The 20,726-nt window shown below is 37.8% G+C and overlaps 1 protein-coding gene and 1 long non-coding RNA gene across 2 annotated transcripts in view; one reads left to right on the forward strand and one right to left on the reverse strand.

The window, feature by feature from the left end:
* Positions 1-20,726, reverse strand: part of LOC136852494 (uncharacterized) — a 52,991-nt gene that overhangs the window by 20,146 nt on the left and 12,119 nt on the right. The window lies entirely within an intron of this gene.
* The window catches only part of LOC136852493 (galactosylgalactosylxylosylprotein 3-beta-glucuronosyltransferase S-like), a 54,273-nt gene continuing 36,446 nt past the window's right edge, over positions 2,900-20,726 (forward strand). Inside the window, exons 1-4 of the mRNA XM_067127160.1 lie at positions 2,900-2,970; positions 6,517-6,844; positions 13,707-13,834; positions 20,350-20,471. Of these exons, the coding sequence (XP_066983261.1) occupies positions 6,685-6,844; positions 13,707-13,834; positions 20,350-20,471 (410 nt within the window). The 5' untranslated portion in view covers positions 2,900-2,970; positions 6,517-6,684. The remainder of the gene's footprint in view (positions 2,971-6,516; positions 6,845-13,706; positions 13,835-20,349; positions 20,472-20,726) is intronic.

A 20,726-nucleotide genomic window follows, 5' to 3' on the forward strand; every position in this document is an offset into this window, starting at 1 on the left:
AGACTGTGGCAATTGGCGTTTTTCCGTTGCTTTACAAGAATCTAAAGTCATATTTGTCGGCCGGTTAAATATACTGGATAAGAATTTCTTCAAATGATCCACCTCCTCCATAACTAATACGGCAAAAATTGTAAATGCCACTCTCTAGGTGCGGTTTGGTATTTTTAGGGGTTTACTGGTTAAATTTTGCCGTACTTAGCTGGAGGTGGGGGGGCTTGCGGCGGAATGCCGGCTCAACGTTGGTAATACAAGTCGTGTAGTCTTCAAAGGTCAATGACCTTATTACAGCCGGCCGACAAAATCTTTAAATTCCTCTAAAGGAAGTAAAATAACATGTCAATTGCCATTCATCACCATACAGCCTATAATTACCAAAATTTCTTCAGTTTAGTCCATTTTTACCTACACAAGACTATTACTCTGACTATCCATTATCAGTCTCATATAAATTTTGAATGAATTCACAGAGAAAGCATCAAAAGGCCTACGAAAAGAATCAGGCAGCCATTCCAGGGTTCGTGGACTGACTTCATACTGGCACGGAAGTTAGCTGTGCTAGCCCAAGTTACCTACATAATGACTTAATTACAGATATTTTGTCCTGTCATTCTTATTTCTAAATAACCCGGGGAGCTAATAATCAGAAGCTGACGTTTCCAATGACGATTAATTTCCAAGAGCTTCAAAAATCTTCTGGGACCCAACCCATCAACCCACGGTACGCCAACGCTAGGCTTGGTAGACACTAGGCAGCTCCCTTTACAAAGCTCATTTTGCTTAAATGACTGTAATAAATGAGGTAATTATGACTCACCGTTATTAAAATACCAAAGATCTTCACTGTTAATTAATAAAATAACTAATTGACTCACCGTGTGGACGTCACAAATTGTTAACGTAAATAACTTCTTCGAGCTACTCTGAGAGCAAGTCCCCGTACCGACTACCGAGTTGCCAGTTGGGAAGGAACTTACGGGTCTGGTTCTTCCTATATTTATTTAATTTTTAACTTGTTCTTTTCTTCACTATTTAGCTCTGTTTTCACAATTTCTATAAAAGCATGTGCGCACATTTTCTATTTTTCTTGGTGAAAATTAGACTCCTTTCTTATGCGCAAATTTTGGTTTACTGTTAATTAAAATATATATTTTAAATCCTTAAGCTTTACAAGGAGGAATACCAGCCAGAATGTAGGGATAATCGCCTATTAATTCATTACACACCGATAATTCCCACTGAAAATGGATTTAACATAACTTTGTACTTACTTTACAAGCAAACTCTAACTGTCAAATTCAACAGACCACTTGATATAGCGATACTATCGACGGTTGACGAATAACACATTTTAACAGACATTGCAACCGGTATCCAAAGAGTGGTTGGAAGAGTAGTACAAAATTTTATTTAAATTTCCTTATTATTATTATGTTTTGATTCAGATAAATATTTATCTAATTATTCAATATTGGACGCTTTAGTTATCATGCACTGGAAATCTTTTACAAACACGAGTTATTTGATAAAGGAATTATTCCTCCAGCTGTCATCTGGTGGCCTTGAAATCTCGAAATCGGGCAGTGGGGCACTGTAGGGACGTACCCACCCTCCCACGGGGACCCTCATACAACCCCCAGGGGAAAAACTGTAGCCATTACTGCTACTGACACGGGATGTTATCATTCATACATTTACCCTTGGTAATAATAATTCAGTTCAGGAAATGCAAGTAAAATGTTATAATAATAATAATATAATAATAATAATAATAATGTGCAAAGTTCATGCGTAATGCTCTGACAAGTTGCTCGGTAAGGGGGTAGGGGTTTGTCCGTACCAGAGGAGAGGTTGAGCTGGTTTGTTGAAGTGGTGTCACTCATCCTTCCTCCTCCAACCTTTGTAAAATAAAACCTATAATAAACGCAATTTATAATACACGATATATATATAAAAAAAAAACTTAGCTGAACAAATGCTACAGTTATAGTATGTAGCATTAGACCTAGTGTCTGTGGTTTGTAGCCTCAAAACCTGGTATATCTTTGCACAATTATTATTATTATTATTATTATTATTATTATTATTATTATTATTATTATTATGTAAAAAGACACAATTTACATAGAAGACTTCATAATACAATATAAAAAGCCTTAACGTTGATGTCATTGAAGATTTGGTTAGTGCAATAATCGACAATACTGGACTAGGCCTAGCAGTTGCAGAATGTGAACATACGCATTGTCTTAATTAATCAAATTGGTCTTCAAACCTAGAATATATCACCTGAGAAAATTTAAAATTCATTACGAGGAGAGAGAGATAGAGATCGCAAACTAAGAGACGAGTATGCACTTATGACTTCAATATATCTGTGATTTGAGAAACATTATTTTGGTACACTACATTCATACAGATATATGACTGCAAAATGGGAAATTACAAGGACAGCCCTTTAATTTTTTATACGTTCAAAGTACGGAAATTACTGTTATCAAGGTCTAGAGATTATTTTCTAGACCTTGACTGTTATGCCTTTTATGGTATACGTGTCCTTAAGGCTGACAATTTTAATACTGGCCTTATTTACAATGCTGATTTCAGACAGGCGTTTTCCTGATCCGAACGCTTGACAAAGGACAAAACTAAATTGAAAAAATTAATGACTTCACTTTGATAATTCCATTGATTTGAAAATAAAATAAGGGTATTCTGCATAAGAAACAAAGAATGCAATGAACACACAAGTGGCCTGACGAAAACGACGCTAATGATGATGAAAGTCGCCCCCCCTTTTTTTAACGATTTTCGTTACGTTCCCGTGAACCCTGAAAGAAATACGTGTTCATAATTAAAATTCAAATGTAACCCAATCATTGGTGACACCTGTGAAATCATCAGACATCTGCCCGACTACGTTAAACGTCAGCGGGGGGATCATTTCTTTTACTAGAGCTTGAGGAGTGACCGGTTCGTGCTGGGAAGAGCCAGGGTTTTTATAAGCATTTTCTACCGAATAGGACTATTTTCTCATTAATCGCGCTTTTTCTTCGAGATTTACTGACAGTTTTGTGCATTTCGCAATTTCTGGCCTTGAATGTAATACGAGTGAAATGAAGTCTCTCATAAGGTGGACAAAGCGATTAGTGATGGTGATCGAATAATTCATTGAAAATCTGTAGAAAAATGGATCAATGATTCGGTATTAAACAAGTATAACAGGACTAACAAGCAAGTGTAGCCTACATTTATCTTTTCTTTTTATTCTTTGTAACGTTATTAAGGGAAGAAAATTAATTATGGTACATACTTTACGTACACAAGTATACATGTGATGTTCATGGGAATACCATATGCGCGCACCTTAATGCGATCTCTTAAGGTAAAGTCTAGCCATGTGATATTACAATGTCTGAAGTTACCTGCTCTTGTGTCGATGTGAAAATGTTTCACATGCATTTATGTAAACTTGAAAAGTTTGTTTGCGGTGCCGATTGCAGTCTGTTGCATGGCCTGGAACGGTTTATATTAAGCAGGTTACCTCCAACCTTGTTTGTCCCAAGCCCTCCTCTTTATTCCTCATCTCCGGCGTCAGTGACCCTAGTAGTTGTGACGCAAGATAACCCACAATTAATTAATTAATTATTCCTCATGTAACCTGCTTAATACAAATCGCTCCAGGCCATGCAACGCCATCGTCGTCGTTGTGATTCGACTTGACGTTGAAAAGACCAAATAAAGTTTCTCTGATCAATTTTAACTGGGTTTTAGTTTTCTGTAAAAGAAAACTATTGAGATGGCTATCTGTCTGTCCGTCCGCACTTTTTCTGTCCGCCCTCAGATCTTAAAAGCTACTGAGGCTAGAGGGCTGCAAATTGATATGTTGATCATCCACCCTCCAGTCATCAAACATAGCAAATTGCAGCCCTCTAGCCTCAGTTGTTTTTATTTTATCTAAGGTTAAAGTTAGCCATGATTGTGCGTCTGGCACCTACATGCCACCACCAGGCCGAGTCTGAGTTTCATGGGCCATGGCTGAGAGTTTTATACAGCTTTATACACTGTACAGAAAACTCGACTGTGCCGAAGAAACTTTGGCGCATTTTATATTTGTTAACATTTTTTCTGTGTAACCCACTTACTCGAAATGGACTATACAGAAACAATCAGTGTTACACAGAAAAATGTTAATGCAGTACTAATTAATTCAAATGTTATGTATAAAAAGGGTAATAATCAAGCGGGATACTGTGTAATATTGGAAATTGAATAGCTTTATGGCTGATTCTGTGAGAAGCACTGATAAAACCAACTGAGCCCTTCTGAACATTACAAGCAATTTTTGTTAGTTTATTTCCTTTTTTCTATTTCTTTCGTAATAAAAACAATTTATTTTCACATTCACTTTGTAAAGGAACATGAAGTGTTGGTGGCGTGGTATTTGGGAATGTTATTTCAACCTTTGCTATTTTGCCCTTCTCATATATTTTATATGGCTGGATGCATAGAATATACAATTTAGGCTGAAGGCCAAGCACTGGGACCTATAAAGTCACTCAGTGCTGAAAGGAAAATTGAGAGTAAGAGGTTTAAAAGGTGTAACAGGAGGAAAACGTCACAGTTGCACTATGAAACAACTGTTAGAAGAGGTTGGAAAGTAAGATGGAAGGAAGAATATGAACAGAGGTACAGTAAAAGGAATGAAAGGGGATGCCTACAGTGCACCACGTGAAGTGCACTGATGGCACTAACCCCCTATGGAGTATATTTTATAATGACAAAAAAAAAAGTTGTAGGAGATGGAAAGAAAAGGGTTACTTTAGAAAACGATAGAAAACTGACAGACTTAGATTTACAAAGCTTGCTTCATAGAATACATCTCATATCTCTACAGTGATGATACTCAAAGTAAGGGCAGGCTGAACAGGATTTGGGAATTAAAAGGATGGAAATTTCTTATGAAAGTAACAATTTGTACTGAATTGCTATCCGGACAGGAGTCTTGGTGTGACACTAATTTCTTACGAAAGTAACAATTTGTACTGCTATCCAGACACGAGTCTTTGTATGACACTAATTTCTTATGAAAGTAACAATTTGTATTACTATCTGGACATGAGTCTTCGTATGACACTGTTTTGTGATGAAAACTTACAGAAGAATATTAAAAGTCTGATTACAAGATCGTTAGAAATGGTGCCACAAGAAAACTAAGTAAGAGCCAGGTGTAGATAAGATAATGATGAAAGGGAGATTGAAATAGCTTTGACATCGTCTTCGCATAATCCAGGGGAGGAGAGTATATGGAAATGTCACCTGGGCTTCTTTGAGCCTCAGAAGAATTGGGAGAATCTGACCTACTTGGATGTGAGCTATGAGATGGGAAGTTGGAGATAAGTGGAGATTTGTAAAAGATGAAGCACAGGAAAGACATGCGTGGCTGAAAATAAATAAATAAACCCCCGTATTTGCAGGGGATGCGTACCGCACCCCCTTGCGAATAGCTAAAATCCACAAATACTTAAAACCCCTCTAAAAACACTTAGAACTGCCCATTTTGATAGTTTAAAAACAAGAAAAACCCTGTAAAAATGCTTATACCTGAGTATTTTAATAGCTTTATCACAAAAAGTGCATTTATTCATGAAAATTATATGAAAATACAGTAATTAGTGAATATTTCTCAGTGAAAAATACCACGAATGGGCGAATAATGGGTAGGTATGTTCCACAGAGAAACCCACGAATGCGTGAGTCTGCGAATCATGAGAACGCGAATACAGGGAGTTTACTGTATTACATAATTTCTTACTCACATCAGGACTGAACTCCGGCCCTTCAAACGAGAGGCTAGGGCATTACCAACTGACCCACACAGGCCAAAAAAGAAGTTAGAACCTAAGTACTTCTGTACCTGAGGTTTTCCCCAGGCAGGCTGCTGCTTGACATACCAACAAATTTTACCCAACTTTCTGACCCAGCAGTGAGTCTTTTGTTAACATTTCATTCAAATTGTCCCTTCACCATGAATACAATGGAACAATGAACACATGAGCATGTGCTTCACTGAAATGAATTTCTGACTCATATCGTGACCAAACCCAGGTCTTTCAAATGAGAAGCTATAGAGTTACTGATTGACTCACACAAGTCATAAAAGAACTTGGAACCAAAGTATTTCTGTACCTGAATTTTTTCCTCAGCAGCCTGCATGTTAACATACTCATTAATTTTACCCAACTTCCCGACCCAGTAGTGTGTCAACTGGTAGCATTTTTCATTCCACTTGCCTCCTCTCTCTCTCTCTCTATAGAGAGAGAGAGAGAGAGAGCCACTGGCCACTTCCAATAGCACTTAACAAATTGTTTGGCACTTCTTTTTCAATTATATGGAAAATTACTTTGCAGTTATAATTTTGTGGTGAGGTTAATTTTTTTCTTTGTGTTTATGAAATTGTAAGTGAACGTACGGTAAATTTTTCGTAAATACATATTTATTCCCACATAACAAACACAGTGAAGTGAGTGAATGAGTAATGAAAAGAAGTAACAGACAGTGAGTGTGATGAAGTAAAAGAAGCATCTTAGTTTCAATATTGAACATACTGAGAAGACGCAATTGCTTCTTGTGAAAGAGTTTACCTTTTGGGGTCATTGCTCAAGAAACTCTTCTAGAGGCACTGAAATGGTGCGGGTCAGTGTGACAAAAGGGATGGCTGCTGCAGTGTTGTTACTGCAATCAGTTTACCTTCTAGCTTCCCTCAAGAAACTGGCTGACCTGGAAGATGAGTGCGAGAGAAAATCACAAAAGACAGTAGCTGATAATCGTCAGGTGAAAGAGGAAGGTAAGTCATAGCATATTTAAAACCGCTCTGCGAGAAATTTACCCTGTTAAGAACGGTGGATTCTTAATGTAATCTTCTTATTTTCTCTTTATTAAGTTTAGTGAGTCGTCAGGTACTTCGCACGCTTCTAGATGCACAGTATAAAATGCAAAATAGATACTAATTTTGTATTTCCATGACAGTGTTGAATGTCATAAGTATTTATTGTAGCTCTTAACTACTGGGCCATGACATATATTCAAGCCGAGAAAAAAAAAAGTGATTGACTTTCTCAGTAAGAAACATTACAGGCAGTCCCCGGTTTGTAAATTATTTCCTGGCTTACGACGCATGTTCCGGGGTTACGGCGCCGTAAATCCGCCGATCCGACGAAAATATGGCCCCAAAATGGCAGAATAATCATAATATGTAAAACTCAATAACAATGCAAGTTTATCGTTTTCAATGCACCCAGAGCATTAAAAGTAAGGTTTTCTTATGATTTTTGACGATTTTCGACATTTCCGCTTCTAAATTTGTTACGACATGTGATAAACCAAAACCGCCTGTATTTGTATGTGATATATATCATCATTAGTTTTCCATTTGTATCTAAATTTGTTACATTCGTATTTACCATGCAATACATGCAGCTACATGCATGCACATGAACTGTTAGATGACAAATGCTGACAAAGTTGTCTGCAAAAGATGTGAGAATGAAAAGGCATTCTAAAGCGATTTACGGATCAATTCTGCTATCAGCAAAATTACTGAGATTAACTATAAGCACTTCTTAAAGGATGCATTTAAGCTTGGTACGTTATACCAAAACTGCATCATAAAACTTATGGGGTGCTTTGAGAACAACAGTGCACTCCTGCACAAGACTGGCTCAATCTAACGACAGCAAAGCAGCACGTGCCATCTATACTGAGAAATTGTTTATTGTTCTCACACTGGGCTTGTATCCTACTCTTGAAGAGATCTCCCATTCTGGCCATGTTCCGGGATTGCTTTGAGCTGCTGCTGAATGACCTCAAAAGTTGCTGTGATTCGTTGTGGTCAGGCAGGAGTAACGTCCGAGTACTTTTGTTGGACCAACATATTCAAGAGCTTGTAATATTGATAACTGTATTATTTTGGGGTCAATAAACTTCTATCTATCTATCTGTGTGTATGTGAGTGTGTGTAGGTATGTGTGTTCAAGTATTCTTGAGCATCATTTTGAGCCTTAATGGGTATTTAGTCATCATCCTCCATAAGGATATATTTTTACAAAATCTTGCTTCTACTGTGGAAAAAGAACTGGTTTAGGCTAACTCAGTACAAACTCTGCTGAACAGATTGAAAAAAAGCCAGAATTACACAGGTTCCCTAAATCAAGCATTGACAAACCAATTGCCCTAATAAACTTACTTGGAATGCGAACATAAACAATCAGTCCCATTGGTGCCAATACAAAGAAAAACATACTAGCAGTAGTCATATCACTTCAGAACCTTGGTCCACCAACCCATTGGTTTTGGCATGACAATAAATTTTAGGTTAATTGTGACCACTTAAAATCATGGTTAATATTCCATGAGCTTTTGTATGATCAGTAAAAATTGAACTCAGCCCTGTACACATTTTTGTGTACCAGCAAGCAAATAGAAGTGGATGAAATAGAACATCTCTTGTGGGTGCCATACAACAGAGAACCTAGGTAATGTACATCTTTGTATGTACTTACAAGTTTCAGCACTGTAAACATGCCAAATGAGAGGGTAGTGGTGACACAACCCTGCAAGCTTCAGGAGAAGAGTGGGTTAAGTACAGTATCGCTGCCTGAGGAGGGTGGGTATAATTCCGTTTTCTTAAAGAAACTCTGAGTCTATGGAAAACCACTGGGAGACTTGGGTGCAAGACAATCACATAAAAACAGATCGTCCTGGCATTCATAGGTACCATAAGAGGAGGTGTGTCACACATGACCCCTTGTCTGTTGCATACAGTCCAGTGACTGTCAGTACACTGAACAAGAGGTTAGTACTGACTCTATCATTCATGCTGCTAGAAGGGCATGGCTGAAGAGCACCCACACACACACACACACACACACACTCTGAGAGCTAGTAGTGTCTGTGATCAATACAGGGACAGGCCATGCACCAGGTGAGTAGGTTATCATACACACCCTGCATGTACACGCACAGTCCACAGACACACACAAACACACACACACACACACACCAAGCACAGGGTAACATTGATTCTACCACATATGTGTGATGAGTCTGCTCCAGTACCTAATCCCAGGACCCTGTTGTATGATCAGTACTGAACGTACTGATTGAAACACCATGAGCTGTGGAAGACCACAACCAGAAAGAACTTTCAAGCCAAGGTAGGCCAACCCGTACAACTCACTATGTTCAGTAATGGCTGAATAGGTACAAGCACTGTCACGCATGAACAACCCTAGAGCTAGTAGGAAGCTATGAGCTGTGCAGGAAGCAGCATGGTCACGAGCAAACAGATCATCCCAGTATTTGCGAGTGACAAGCAGAAACCTGTAACAAGTGCAAACACGAGCAAACAGGCTTTGCTGGCTAACCCAGGTGCATTTATGGCAAAACAATTAAAAGAGCCAGGAGTAAGGTGTACCAAGTGCACTCATTGAAACAACTGTCAACCCTATGATGGACAGAATACGCAGTGATAGCACTCCACCACCTCCCCAAACTTGAGAATCGTGCTCACTCAAAGTCCTATGGGACTTAAGAGAAGTCTTCTTGGGTTTCTTATATTTCTTCTTACAACAGGAAGACAAAGAGGAGGAGGGTGAGGAACAGCTCAACAACAAGAAGGGGGTGGAGGATAAAGGAAAATGTTTGTGTTTTCTCTCCTTCCCCTAACTTGAATCTTGCTTTCTTCCCAGAGGAGAGCTGGTCCAAGCAAGGTGTGTTGCTAAACACAATTAAAAGAGCTGGGAGTAAGGTGTACCAAACGCACTCAATGAGACAAATGTCAACCCTAACTATGGTGAACAGAATACACAGTGATAGCACTCCCCTCAAATCTTGCTTCCTCCCCAGACAGGGAAAGCTGGTCAAGGCAAGGTGTGTTGCCAAAGGCTCTTTGGTTGATGCTTCTGGGGCATCTCTTATTTGAGGCATCTCTTATGGGAGAAGGGAAAATAATTTGCTGATCCAAAGCATAAAAAGCAAGTAGCAACCACAGCAGTCAGAACAACTGCCTCACCTCCTGAGTGCCCTAGAGTACACTCTATCAATAAGAAGGGTTAAGGAATGGGGGCAGTGGTTTTACCAGATTTCCCAAAGAAACTGGTATTCTTTCCCAAAAGAGAAGTGAAACACTAGTCTGCCCTGGTGACTGCCCTTGGACCATGGAACAAACAATCAGACCAAGCAGTGCCAACCACTGCAAATTAGCAATTCAAGAAAGTCCTCACTGCTTGAAATTGTGGTCCATAGTTGTACAATAGAAACTTTTGTGTTATAATGATTGTACAGTAGAAACTTTTGTGTTATAATGATTTTGAGGTTTTCTCATAACCACTCAAAACTGTGGTTCCTTATCAGTCTAAACTGACTAAAAGCTTCAGAAGAGCACTTGCATGTGCAACATGCACATTCACCACAGCTTGTGTGAACTGGAAACATTTTAAGTCTTTCCCAATCATTTCTGGCAGTCTTGCTACTTTACAGTACTGCAAACCTTAAGTGGCACAAACACACACACACACACACTATTCATGGACTGTGTATGTGTATATCAGCTCTGAACAAACCCAGCACAACTTGAGCATACCCACACCAAATACTTGGTACCCATGGGTATCATGCAACACAAAAAGGTTGTGAGAAGTATAGGAAGACTCAAAGTAACAAGTACCCACTGTCTGCACATGCATGATACATAGACAGAATGTGCACAGAGCAAGACAATAGTGATGACTCCACATCACACATTCTTTAAAATAAGGGCAGCAGAAACCATGTGCAGGGAGTGGAGTTCCAAATATACCATCTTGAGTGGACAACTGCTGCTTCCCCAAACTAGGGGAAGGTACTCACTTGCAATACTACAGTGCTTCTTGAGAGCAATGTCTCAGGACATTGTTCTTCCTACAAACTTCTTGTAGTAACCTGTCAATCCTAAGTATGAACTCTCTTGCATCTTGGTCTTCAGTGGGAATGGTCACCAGGTAGCTTACCTCCATCATTTCAGAAATAAACTGAGTACCTTGGTAGAACTGCATTTCTTTCCCTGCTGAAAACTTTGAGTAGTGCCTCGGCTCCACATTCAGTCTATTTCAGGGGGTGTTACTGCCTTCGAGTTACTTGTAGCAAAGTCCACCACCATCAGATGTACCTATTGCCCCTCTCTAACACTGGTGATGTAGGTCTAATCAGGTCTACTGCTACTCTCTTGAATAGCACTTCCATTAACAGAATCTTCCCTAGTGGTATGTTACTGGTATGGCCCCTTGGTGCAGTCTTTTGCCAAATGTTGCAGGACCCTACCACCAGTACCGACCAATGGAAACTGTTGGTTATACGGTCAACGTTTTTTCAGCTCCAAGATGACCATTGGCTACAGACTCTTTCACCAACTTCATTATTTGGGTATATGTCTCTGCCACTAAGATGTGCCACACTTTTAACTTGCCCTTAGAAGCACAATATACCATTTCCAGATCCACCCATATATCATTTTCCTCTGGCTCTTCCACTTAGTTGTCTTTCCAAAGAGCTTTCTCGATCATCTCAGCCTCAACTTTAACCACTTATTCACAATCCTTTGTACCTGGAATGTTTCCAAGGATTACAAGATCATAAATGGGGGTTATCTAGGCATACAGCATGTGATTTTTCTATACAGTACAGTGTTTATATAAATCTTTGCAACTGGAGATTCTGTCAAAGAGTGCACAGACCCATTTCTTTTCAGTCTTTTGGTTTCTAGTTACCAAACTTCTATGTACAACTGCACATGAACAACCTGGATCATATAGTCCTGTCACTTTCTCCTTGCCTTCACTTTGTACACTAACTAGTAAGTTTTGGCAACTCTTCCTCTTTTTCTGATTTTTATGCTGCTAATATAACAGGTAATTCAGTTTCAACTGGCAGATTCAGCTTATCTTATTCAACATGGTCTTATGAGGTATATCGACATCTTCGCAAATCCCTTCAGCAGTCACCTCCCTCAGTTCTTTCACTATTGCAGCACTGACAGCCTTGTACACTCAAGGTTAAGGTTGAGGAATGGAATGTCTGACTCCCACCGTTTCTTCAATACTTCTTAGTATTTACAGTAGCTGGATACAATGTTAAAGCAAGCTTCTTACTTCTAGTTGTTTCCTCCTAGAACCAGTTCTTAACCATATTTCTTTCCAGTCTAGAACTCACCTCTACGACTGGTTCCTATAACCGTTTCCCTGTAATACAAAAGCTCTTTTAGGACAGCAGTCTTTTGCCAAACAGCATGCAGTTCTTAGCCTAAGCTGTACTGTACTCATGCCTGGCTTAACTGTTAAACAGCACAGTTAGCCTGGCCTTACACTCTAAACATAAGTGGCATTTCACTTAAGATTTGACATTTTCATAAAACTCTTGGAAGAATATGGTACATCTTATCCTATGGATGGTGGTACAATTGCAACCACATGCATGCCCAACATGGTGCAACTTACGTAACATTACCATAACAAGTCTTGGTAATTTGCAATTAAATAAGTTAAAATTAAAAAAAAACACTATTAAGAGTTATGGCAACATGTACATACCAACTACATCCTTGACTGAAAATCACTTTCATACCAAAGGATTTCTATATAAAACTGGATTCTATAAAGTTTCTTTCTTGTATATTATTTTAATATATTTTATTTTAGTAAAGTATCTCTTAGTTCCTGTCCAGCTGATGGCATTCCTGTTTTCACTAACATGAACGAAAGTTGCACTGTTCTCCTATGATTATCTTATACGTATGTACATTATTTGTGCTGTTCTATTCTCTTTTCCAGTGATTTTTCAGGTTGACCAATATAAAAGCTTTCACATGACTAACATGGGATCGGATAAAGTCACCCTTTAGTATTGTCGGGAAAGTTCTTTGTAAATAATTGTTTTATTGTATCACTGGTTTTAAATGATCTATGAACTCCAAATTTCTTAAGGAAGTGGGGAATATCTTTGAATTTATCACTTTATGGGAACCCACTATAGAAATAGAAAAAATGACAGTAGCCTACCCTTTCTGGATTGCTTAATATACAGCATTAGTAATGGGTTTAACAAAATATGTACAGAAACATTACCACCATATCTGCCTATGTAAATTTTTATTCTGGCTAAAGCAATAAAGTAAAGAAATCAGTTTTTACATCCATGTTTTTTAGAGCATTTGAGCTCTGAGTACACTGAAAATGAAACTGATGTACTGTAATCAGAAATACAGGCAAAAAAGTTAAATAACCTGATCCTGTATTAAACAATGAATTAAAAGCAGCAAAAAGGTCTTATGGTAATAACAACTGAGAAACTTTGGAGTTAATGCAGCATTTAAGAACAAAAATAAATACAAACAAGCTCTTACAAATAGCTTACTCGACAATGCTAAGGGAAGTGTATGTTAAATCCTGTGTAAGTCGCATGACAATTTTTTTTTATTGATCAAAATGGTATATCACTGGGAAAGAGAACAGAACAGCATTAAAAATGTGTGAGATATGCATAGGAAATCATATCAATTTTCATTCATGTTAGTGAAAACAGTTAGGCACTCAATTTTCCTTATTATCTCTTACAGCAGATTCCATATATTCTGATGCAGGAATACTGAACTTGTAATTTTTTTCTGTCTTTTTCAGCATGGCCTCCCATATACATCATCACACCAACATATAAGCGCAACACCCAGATAGCCGACATGACAAGGATGTCACAGACTTTGATGCATGTACCAAACCTTCACTGGATTGTCATCGAGGATGCATTGGTAGGACACTTTCAAGATTAAGTAATATGCCTTAGCCTAGCAGCGGTGAAGATTTGACCTCTCTCTCTCTCTCTCTCTCTCTCTCTCTCTCTCTCTCTCTCTCTCTCTCTCTCTCTCTCTCTTACTGTGTAGCTCTGTACATATATTTACATCACCCTAAGGAATAAAATTATTTGTTTGGGATATTGTTACTTGTAATAGTAAACGTTCCTCATTCCTACATTCCTGTTGACATTTTTAATGAGTTTAAGTGGCAGTTGCTTGCTAATTACTGTATGCATTTACAAATATTGTTAACATGTTTGTTAAACAACAACAGTTTGTAGGATGTGACTGTGTGTGTGGCCACTTTATCACATAAGTCAGAAACTGACTCTGGATTTCAGTATTTAGTGAAGAAAGCAAACCACTTGACTGAAACAGAATTTGATCCTACTTTAGCATCATGTAATGATATAGCCTCAGTTCTTGAAGACATTCCTTATCTCATGATAGGGCATGTTTCAATCAGTACCAAATTATTTATGATAATTATCATAAATCAAATATATTGAAACAGCAATTACCTAAATGCTTTCCAACTCGACATCATTTACCATTTCCAAAGCCAGGTGAAAATAAGTTTTTGAAATTACATTGCTTTGATTTTATGTCGCTGTAAGGTGATGAAAAAGATGGTCAGTACAAGACTCATTTAGTTCTTAGACATAGAAGGTATCTTGTCACCGGCACAGTGTGGGTTTTGCTTAATGCATTTAAAGAGTGACATGTTAATTTACCTAGAGCCCTCCATTTGTGAAGCTTTTGCCTCCCAGCCAGCATAATGTTACCATTTTCTGACATGGAAAAGGTACATGATACTGTTTGGAGATTACATATGGATATCTTAAAATTTTACATGAATCTGGGCTAAGGGGAGAGTTTCCATATTTCATCCAGGCATTCACAGCTCGTTGTTTCTTTCAGTTTAATTAGCCAATACAGTACTTTGAAAGAAAAGGCCAAGATGATGGATGCCTCAAAGGTAGTGCCACTAAGTGGGATATCCTCCTCCTTGAGTTCTCATGATATAGCCCATACACCTTTTGTAGATGTCCTCTCCATGTCACTTGCAGGGCAAGAATGGCCTTGGTTGAGAGAAAGATTCAATAAACAGCAGATAAAATGTTAAAACTGGCATATCTGAATTATTTTAAGTTTTTAAAAGCAGAGGTTTATGCACAATTTGGCACAGTAAGGGATTACACCCAGCTCCTGACATATCCAGCAAGGGTGATTTTATAGTGGATCCCTCTTGATCATGAAGTTTGCACCTTAGGTTTGGACAGGCTAACATGGAATAGTAACTTAAAATTTTTGAAATCAAAATGTTTGGAAACTTTACAGATTCTTGAAAGTTCTATCTCATACATCATGGAGCACAGATTGTCAAACACTTTAAAATTATATACATCCCTCATATCATCAAAACTTTCTGAAGATTGTGAAATCTACTTCTTAACAACATTCGGTCAGTTGTGGATTTTAGATTCTATGCACCATGCTGATATCAGACTGGCCACTGTTGCCTTTTAGTCCTCCCTTACTCCAGGTCTTCTGGTTGATACTGAAGAGCTGTCACTGGGCTTCACTGCCAATCCTCCTGCATTTTTAACAGCTAGCAATGAACATCTTGTTAGAGGTACACCCCAAATCTCCCAAACCATTTGGCTTTTGGTTAACCAGTTTTTAAAGTTTTAATATGCCAAGAAGAGGTCATTCCTTTCAAGACTTATTGCCCTCCATGGAAACTACCTGGAACTTCTTTCTGTAAGTATGTATATTACTAACTTCAAAAAATATGATTCCAGATGAGGAAATTCATTCTATTTTTAAGGGATATTGCAGTGTGCATGGGAACTCTAGTTTTATCTTTACAGATGGTTCCTAATCCAGTGTTGGTTTTGGAGTGATTAGTGTTATTGGTTTTGGAGTGATTAGTGTTAATTTTAACTGCTGTGGTGTACTTCAGGTTTCAACCTCAATTTTAACAGCAGAACTATATGGTGTTTTCAGTGCCACTGAGAAGATTGTAATTTTACATGAAGGCAATTTTACAATTTCTGTTATTCAAAAGTTTATGCCAGGTTTTTGCATCTTTTATTTCCATAGATGGAATAGTTTTAGGAATTAACAATGGTTTCATGTTTTTCAGTGCATAGTAATAAAAGTCTAGTTTTCCTGGGTACCTGTGCAAGTGAGTTTACTTGGAAATGAAGAAAAGGACAAACTAGCAAACCAAGCACTAGGCAAGCTATTTTCAGTAAATGTTCTATCCTATATACTGATTTTAAGCCTGAGCTATTTTCAGGAAACATTCCATCCTATATACTGATTTTAAACCTAAGATAAAATTAAACCTATGATAAAAAACTTAATTCATGAGCAGTTGTAAGAACAATGAGAATAAAATGAGGGTAATCATGAGTGAAACAATCCCTCATAAATATGTCTGCATATATTGGCAATACATGCCCAACACACAGCTTTTTGATAGCTGATGAATACCAGTCATACCACAATATCTGTCTGGTCCCCTTGATTGTGAAACACTAGTTGTTCAAGTGCCCAAATCTTGCTGTTTATAAGGAGCAATGTTCCTCTGAGGTGGCAATGGCAAGTACAGTATATCCTTGCTGAGGTTGTCAGAGATGATAGAAGATACAATGGTTGAGGAGTTTTTAAAGGTGTTGCAACAAAAGTTCTAGAATTTCCAATAATCTGTGAGGCTTAGTGCTTGTTTTGTCAATGGAACGACTGTTCCCTATTTGAAAGTGCACTCCTTCTCCCGGTGGTGCTTTTTTTTTTTTGTGTTTAGAGTTTACATCTGTTGCTTTCGTCAGCAGAACGTCAGTCAAGTTTGGGTAATCATTGAGTCAGGGTCCAGACAGCATAGCAGCATGAAGGTGTTTAACAGCAAGTAGTTGTTACCTGCTGGCCCCTACAGTATTTGAGGATGTGAACTTCGTTCGAGTTTGAGGATGAGTTGATGGCTAACCCTAGTCATCAGTGGAGAGGAGGCATTCCTCTGGGACAGCAGTTTGGCTGTCGCATCGACTCTGCTGTGAACATCTGTGTTTCGTAGAGATGTTCCTGTTTGCCATCATGGGGCGGTTTTGAAGACCTCACGGCAGTAGTTGGATGGTCATCCTCGATGACCTATGATGGTCATTCTCTGTGACCCTTGTTAGTGGTCTTGACATCTCTGGATAGATGTTTAGTTTTGCACTCTAGGAGGACTGTGAATTATCATTACTGTACACATATTTATGTATTATGAGTGTAATTGGTATTTATGATAATTTGGGTTATTGCTATTTGTGCTGCTTTAATGCTTTTTCAGATATTTGTGTATTTTTGGTTATACCATTATTTATGTTAATTGTTGTCACTTGTTATCATTATGCTGTCTCTATTGTTTATTATTGTTTGATGTAGCTTAAATGTTGTTCTCCTTTATATGGTGTTTGTTACTTTTGCTTCTGTGGTAATGTTTTATTTTAAAGTAACTTACTTTGCTACTTCTTTGTTATTTGACTGACTCTTTGGTTGTTTGATGTTGAATATTTATTGATTTACGCCAGACTTGACTCAATTGTAAATATGTATATTACTTAATGTTAATAAACTATTTTTAAGGTTATTTTGCTGATTTTGTTGTTCCCATTTCCCTGTTGTTGTCTCGGCTTCTGCCAGTCTTTCCAATCCATTTCTCTGTAATTGGTGATAGAACCTGACGAACCGAGATGTGGTTCATAACAAATCATTTTACTGTTATAACGTTTAGATTAATCTTTTAATAATTATGTTTTAGAACTTGATCTCATCCGCTGAAATTTTTATCTAAATAATGAATCTGGTATCAATGACCCTGTTAATTATGACACCAGTAAACACTAACAAGTCAGTCAGTCAGTCACTTCTTTTTTTGACAACTTGGACACTTTCACTGAGAGATTTGAAAAATTTGCAGAAAGCCAAGACTGGCATAGGGATGAGTGGCCTGTTTGTCTAAGCCTTATTGACAAAGAAATTTCTTCAAGCTTTCCAAGCATTCCTCCTAATGAAGCCAATCATCTTGAAGACAGCATCGGTAAAGAGATGAGCGAGGAAGGGTTTAGGAAAAAATTCTATCAGACTGGGCCAGATCAGGGTGAACTGCAGACCAATTTGTAGCTAGGTTACAGAGATATTTCAACAGGTAGACTGAGATGGCTGAATGTAGAAGAGACTGATGGTTTGGCATATTTGCTCATTGGGGAACAGTTTGCCAGTACATGTTTAACCAAGATGGTATTATTCCTCCCGGAAACAATACCACGAGACAATTGTGAGATTGTGAAGCTTGCAGAGCAGTACTTGAGGACTTGTAGGCTAAACTTAGTAGAACACCAGAAGCCAATAAAGAAGTCTAGTGGCTGTATCCAGAGACCCAAGAGTCTCTATAAGGCACAGGAACACCAAAAGCATCACTATGACAAGACGACTAGAGACCGTCTCTTCAAGGTGGGACAGAAAGTATTAGTGTTATTACCAACTGAGGCAAACAAGCTGATGTTGCAGTGGAGAGCCTTTCAAAGGCAAGAAGGTGGTTAATCACAGGGACTAAAAGGTTGATGTTGGTGGAGAATTGAAGATTCTTCATGCAAATGTCCTGACTAACTACAGTGAGGGGAAGTGAATGAAGCAGCAACAGCTGTTGTTGAAGAAGAGAGACGTTTGATTGGAACCATCAGTGAGGAAGAAGCTGGCAATATCCAAGTAATCCCATTTGAGGGTTGGTTAGAATTTCAACCACAAAAGGAAGAAGAGAAATACTTGGATCTCAACATTGGTGGTGACTTAAGCAAATAGTAAACAAAGCAAGTATTACAGTTGCTACAGGAATACCAAGACATCTTAACCAGCAATCTAGGAAGGGCTTGCTGGGAGAACAATTCATCAGACTGGTGACAGAGCAGTCTATCAAAGCAAAGATGTACCTTTACCATAAGCTGCTAGTAAAATGATCCAAGGAGAAGTTGGGGAGCTGCTCATGATGGGAATCATTAAAGGGTCATTGCCAACATACTGTTTGCCAGTAGTAGTGAATGTGTAGAAGAATGCTGGACCAGATTAGTTACCCTCAATTTAACACCATAGCCAAGTTTGAAAATTAAATGCTGGGAGATGCTGCAGGTATGATAGTAAAACTTCATAGCAACAGGTATTTCAATTAGATGGACATGAGAAAGGGACATTGGTAGGTGATGATGAAAGAAATTTCAAGAGAGGAAAAAGTATTCTCAGTTTCAAGTGGATGTTACCAGTTCAAGAGGATGCCCTTTGGGGAAGTCAGTTAACAGTGACTTTCAACAGGGTAATGCACATGGTAGCTGGAACCAAGAACAATGACCATTTTGTTGATGATGTGTTAACTCATACGGTGTCATTGGAAGAACACATAGTAGGACTAAAGGACCTCTTACAGAGAGTGAGGGAAGCAGGACCTTCCAAGCATTACACTATATACAACAAAGTGGAATTCCTCAAACACAAGGTCAGCTGTAATAGGATCATGGCTGAAGCAAAGTTGATGAAGTTCCATTACAGAATACTGTCAGGGACAACTAAAACAAAAACAAGAATTACAGTTACGTTTGTAACTGTAATAAAACAATGCTCTCTCAAATTCTTGAATTGTTTACTCTTTTTGGAATGCTTGTAGCATTTGGATCTCAGATTTTAAAGTGACAAGCATATCCAAAAAGTTTAAAGAATTCGAGGAGTTGAAAGGCACTGTGGTTATATAAACACACACACACACATATAAACACACACAAACACATATATATATATATATATATATATATATATATATATATATATATATATATATATATATATATATATATATATATATATATATATATATATATATATATATATATATATATATACATATATATATATATATACATACATACATACATACAGGCAGTCCCCGGTTTACGATGGATCCGGCTTATGACGTTCCAAGGTTACGACGCTTTTCAAATATATTCATCAGAAATTATTTCCCAGTTTACGACACACGTTCCGGGGTTACGACGACGCATCGTACACCGATCTGACAAAAGATATATGGCTCCAAAACAGCAGAATAATCAAAATTTGGAGTTTTTTTTGTGAAAAACTCCATAAAAATGCAGTTTACATCGTTTTTAATACACCCAAAGCATTAAAAGTAAGGTTTTCTTAGGATTTTTGACAATTTTCGATGATCTTTCGGTTTACAACGATTTTTGGTTTGCGATGATGCGTAAAAACAGAACCCCCCATCGTAAATCAGGGACTGCCTGTATATATGTATATACATATACAATATACAGTACAGTATATAGATACTACTTTTCTTATTTTTTAGTTTTTTACTTGCTGGGATTTGTTTTTGTGTAAACAGAAAAGAGACTTTTATTCCATTTTGTCTTCAACAGAAAACGAGTGATGTTGTGAGAGAATTGTTGGTAAGAAGTGGACTCCGGTTTACGCAATTGTGTGCCACAATGCCGGATGAATACAAAGGCAACCCATCAGTGGGTAAAGGGGTGTTTAACAGGTCAGTTTCCTGAACAATAGTGAAATTATTATCCTTTTACAGATTTGAATTCAGTAATACATTATTTACATATTAAATGGACTATAACTAGAACATTGTGTTACTGTAGTTGCGTTGCATGTTTAAATTTAATTCCTTTTACATATCTTAGAATTATTATTATGTAATGTGGTAGCAAAACTCAAAAAAGATTACTGATTAGGTTATGGGTAAACTGTGCACTGGCTTGCCAGAATAGCTGTTCTTCCATCAACT

The sequence above is a fragment of the Macrobrachium rosenbergii genome, chromosome 25 (assembly GCF_040412425.1).
Source record: "Macrobrachium rosenbergii isolate ZJJX-2024 chromosome 25, ASM4041242v1, whole genome shotgun sequence".
NCBI classification, from domain to species: Eukaryota; Metazoa; Arthropoda; class Malacostraca; order Decapoda; family Palaemonidae; genus Macrobrachium; species Macrobrachium rosenbergii.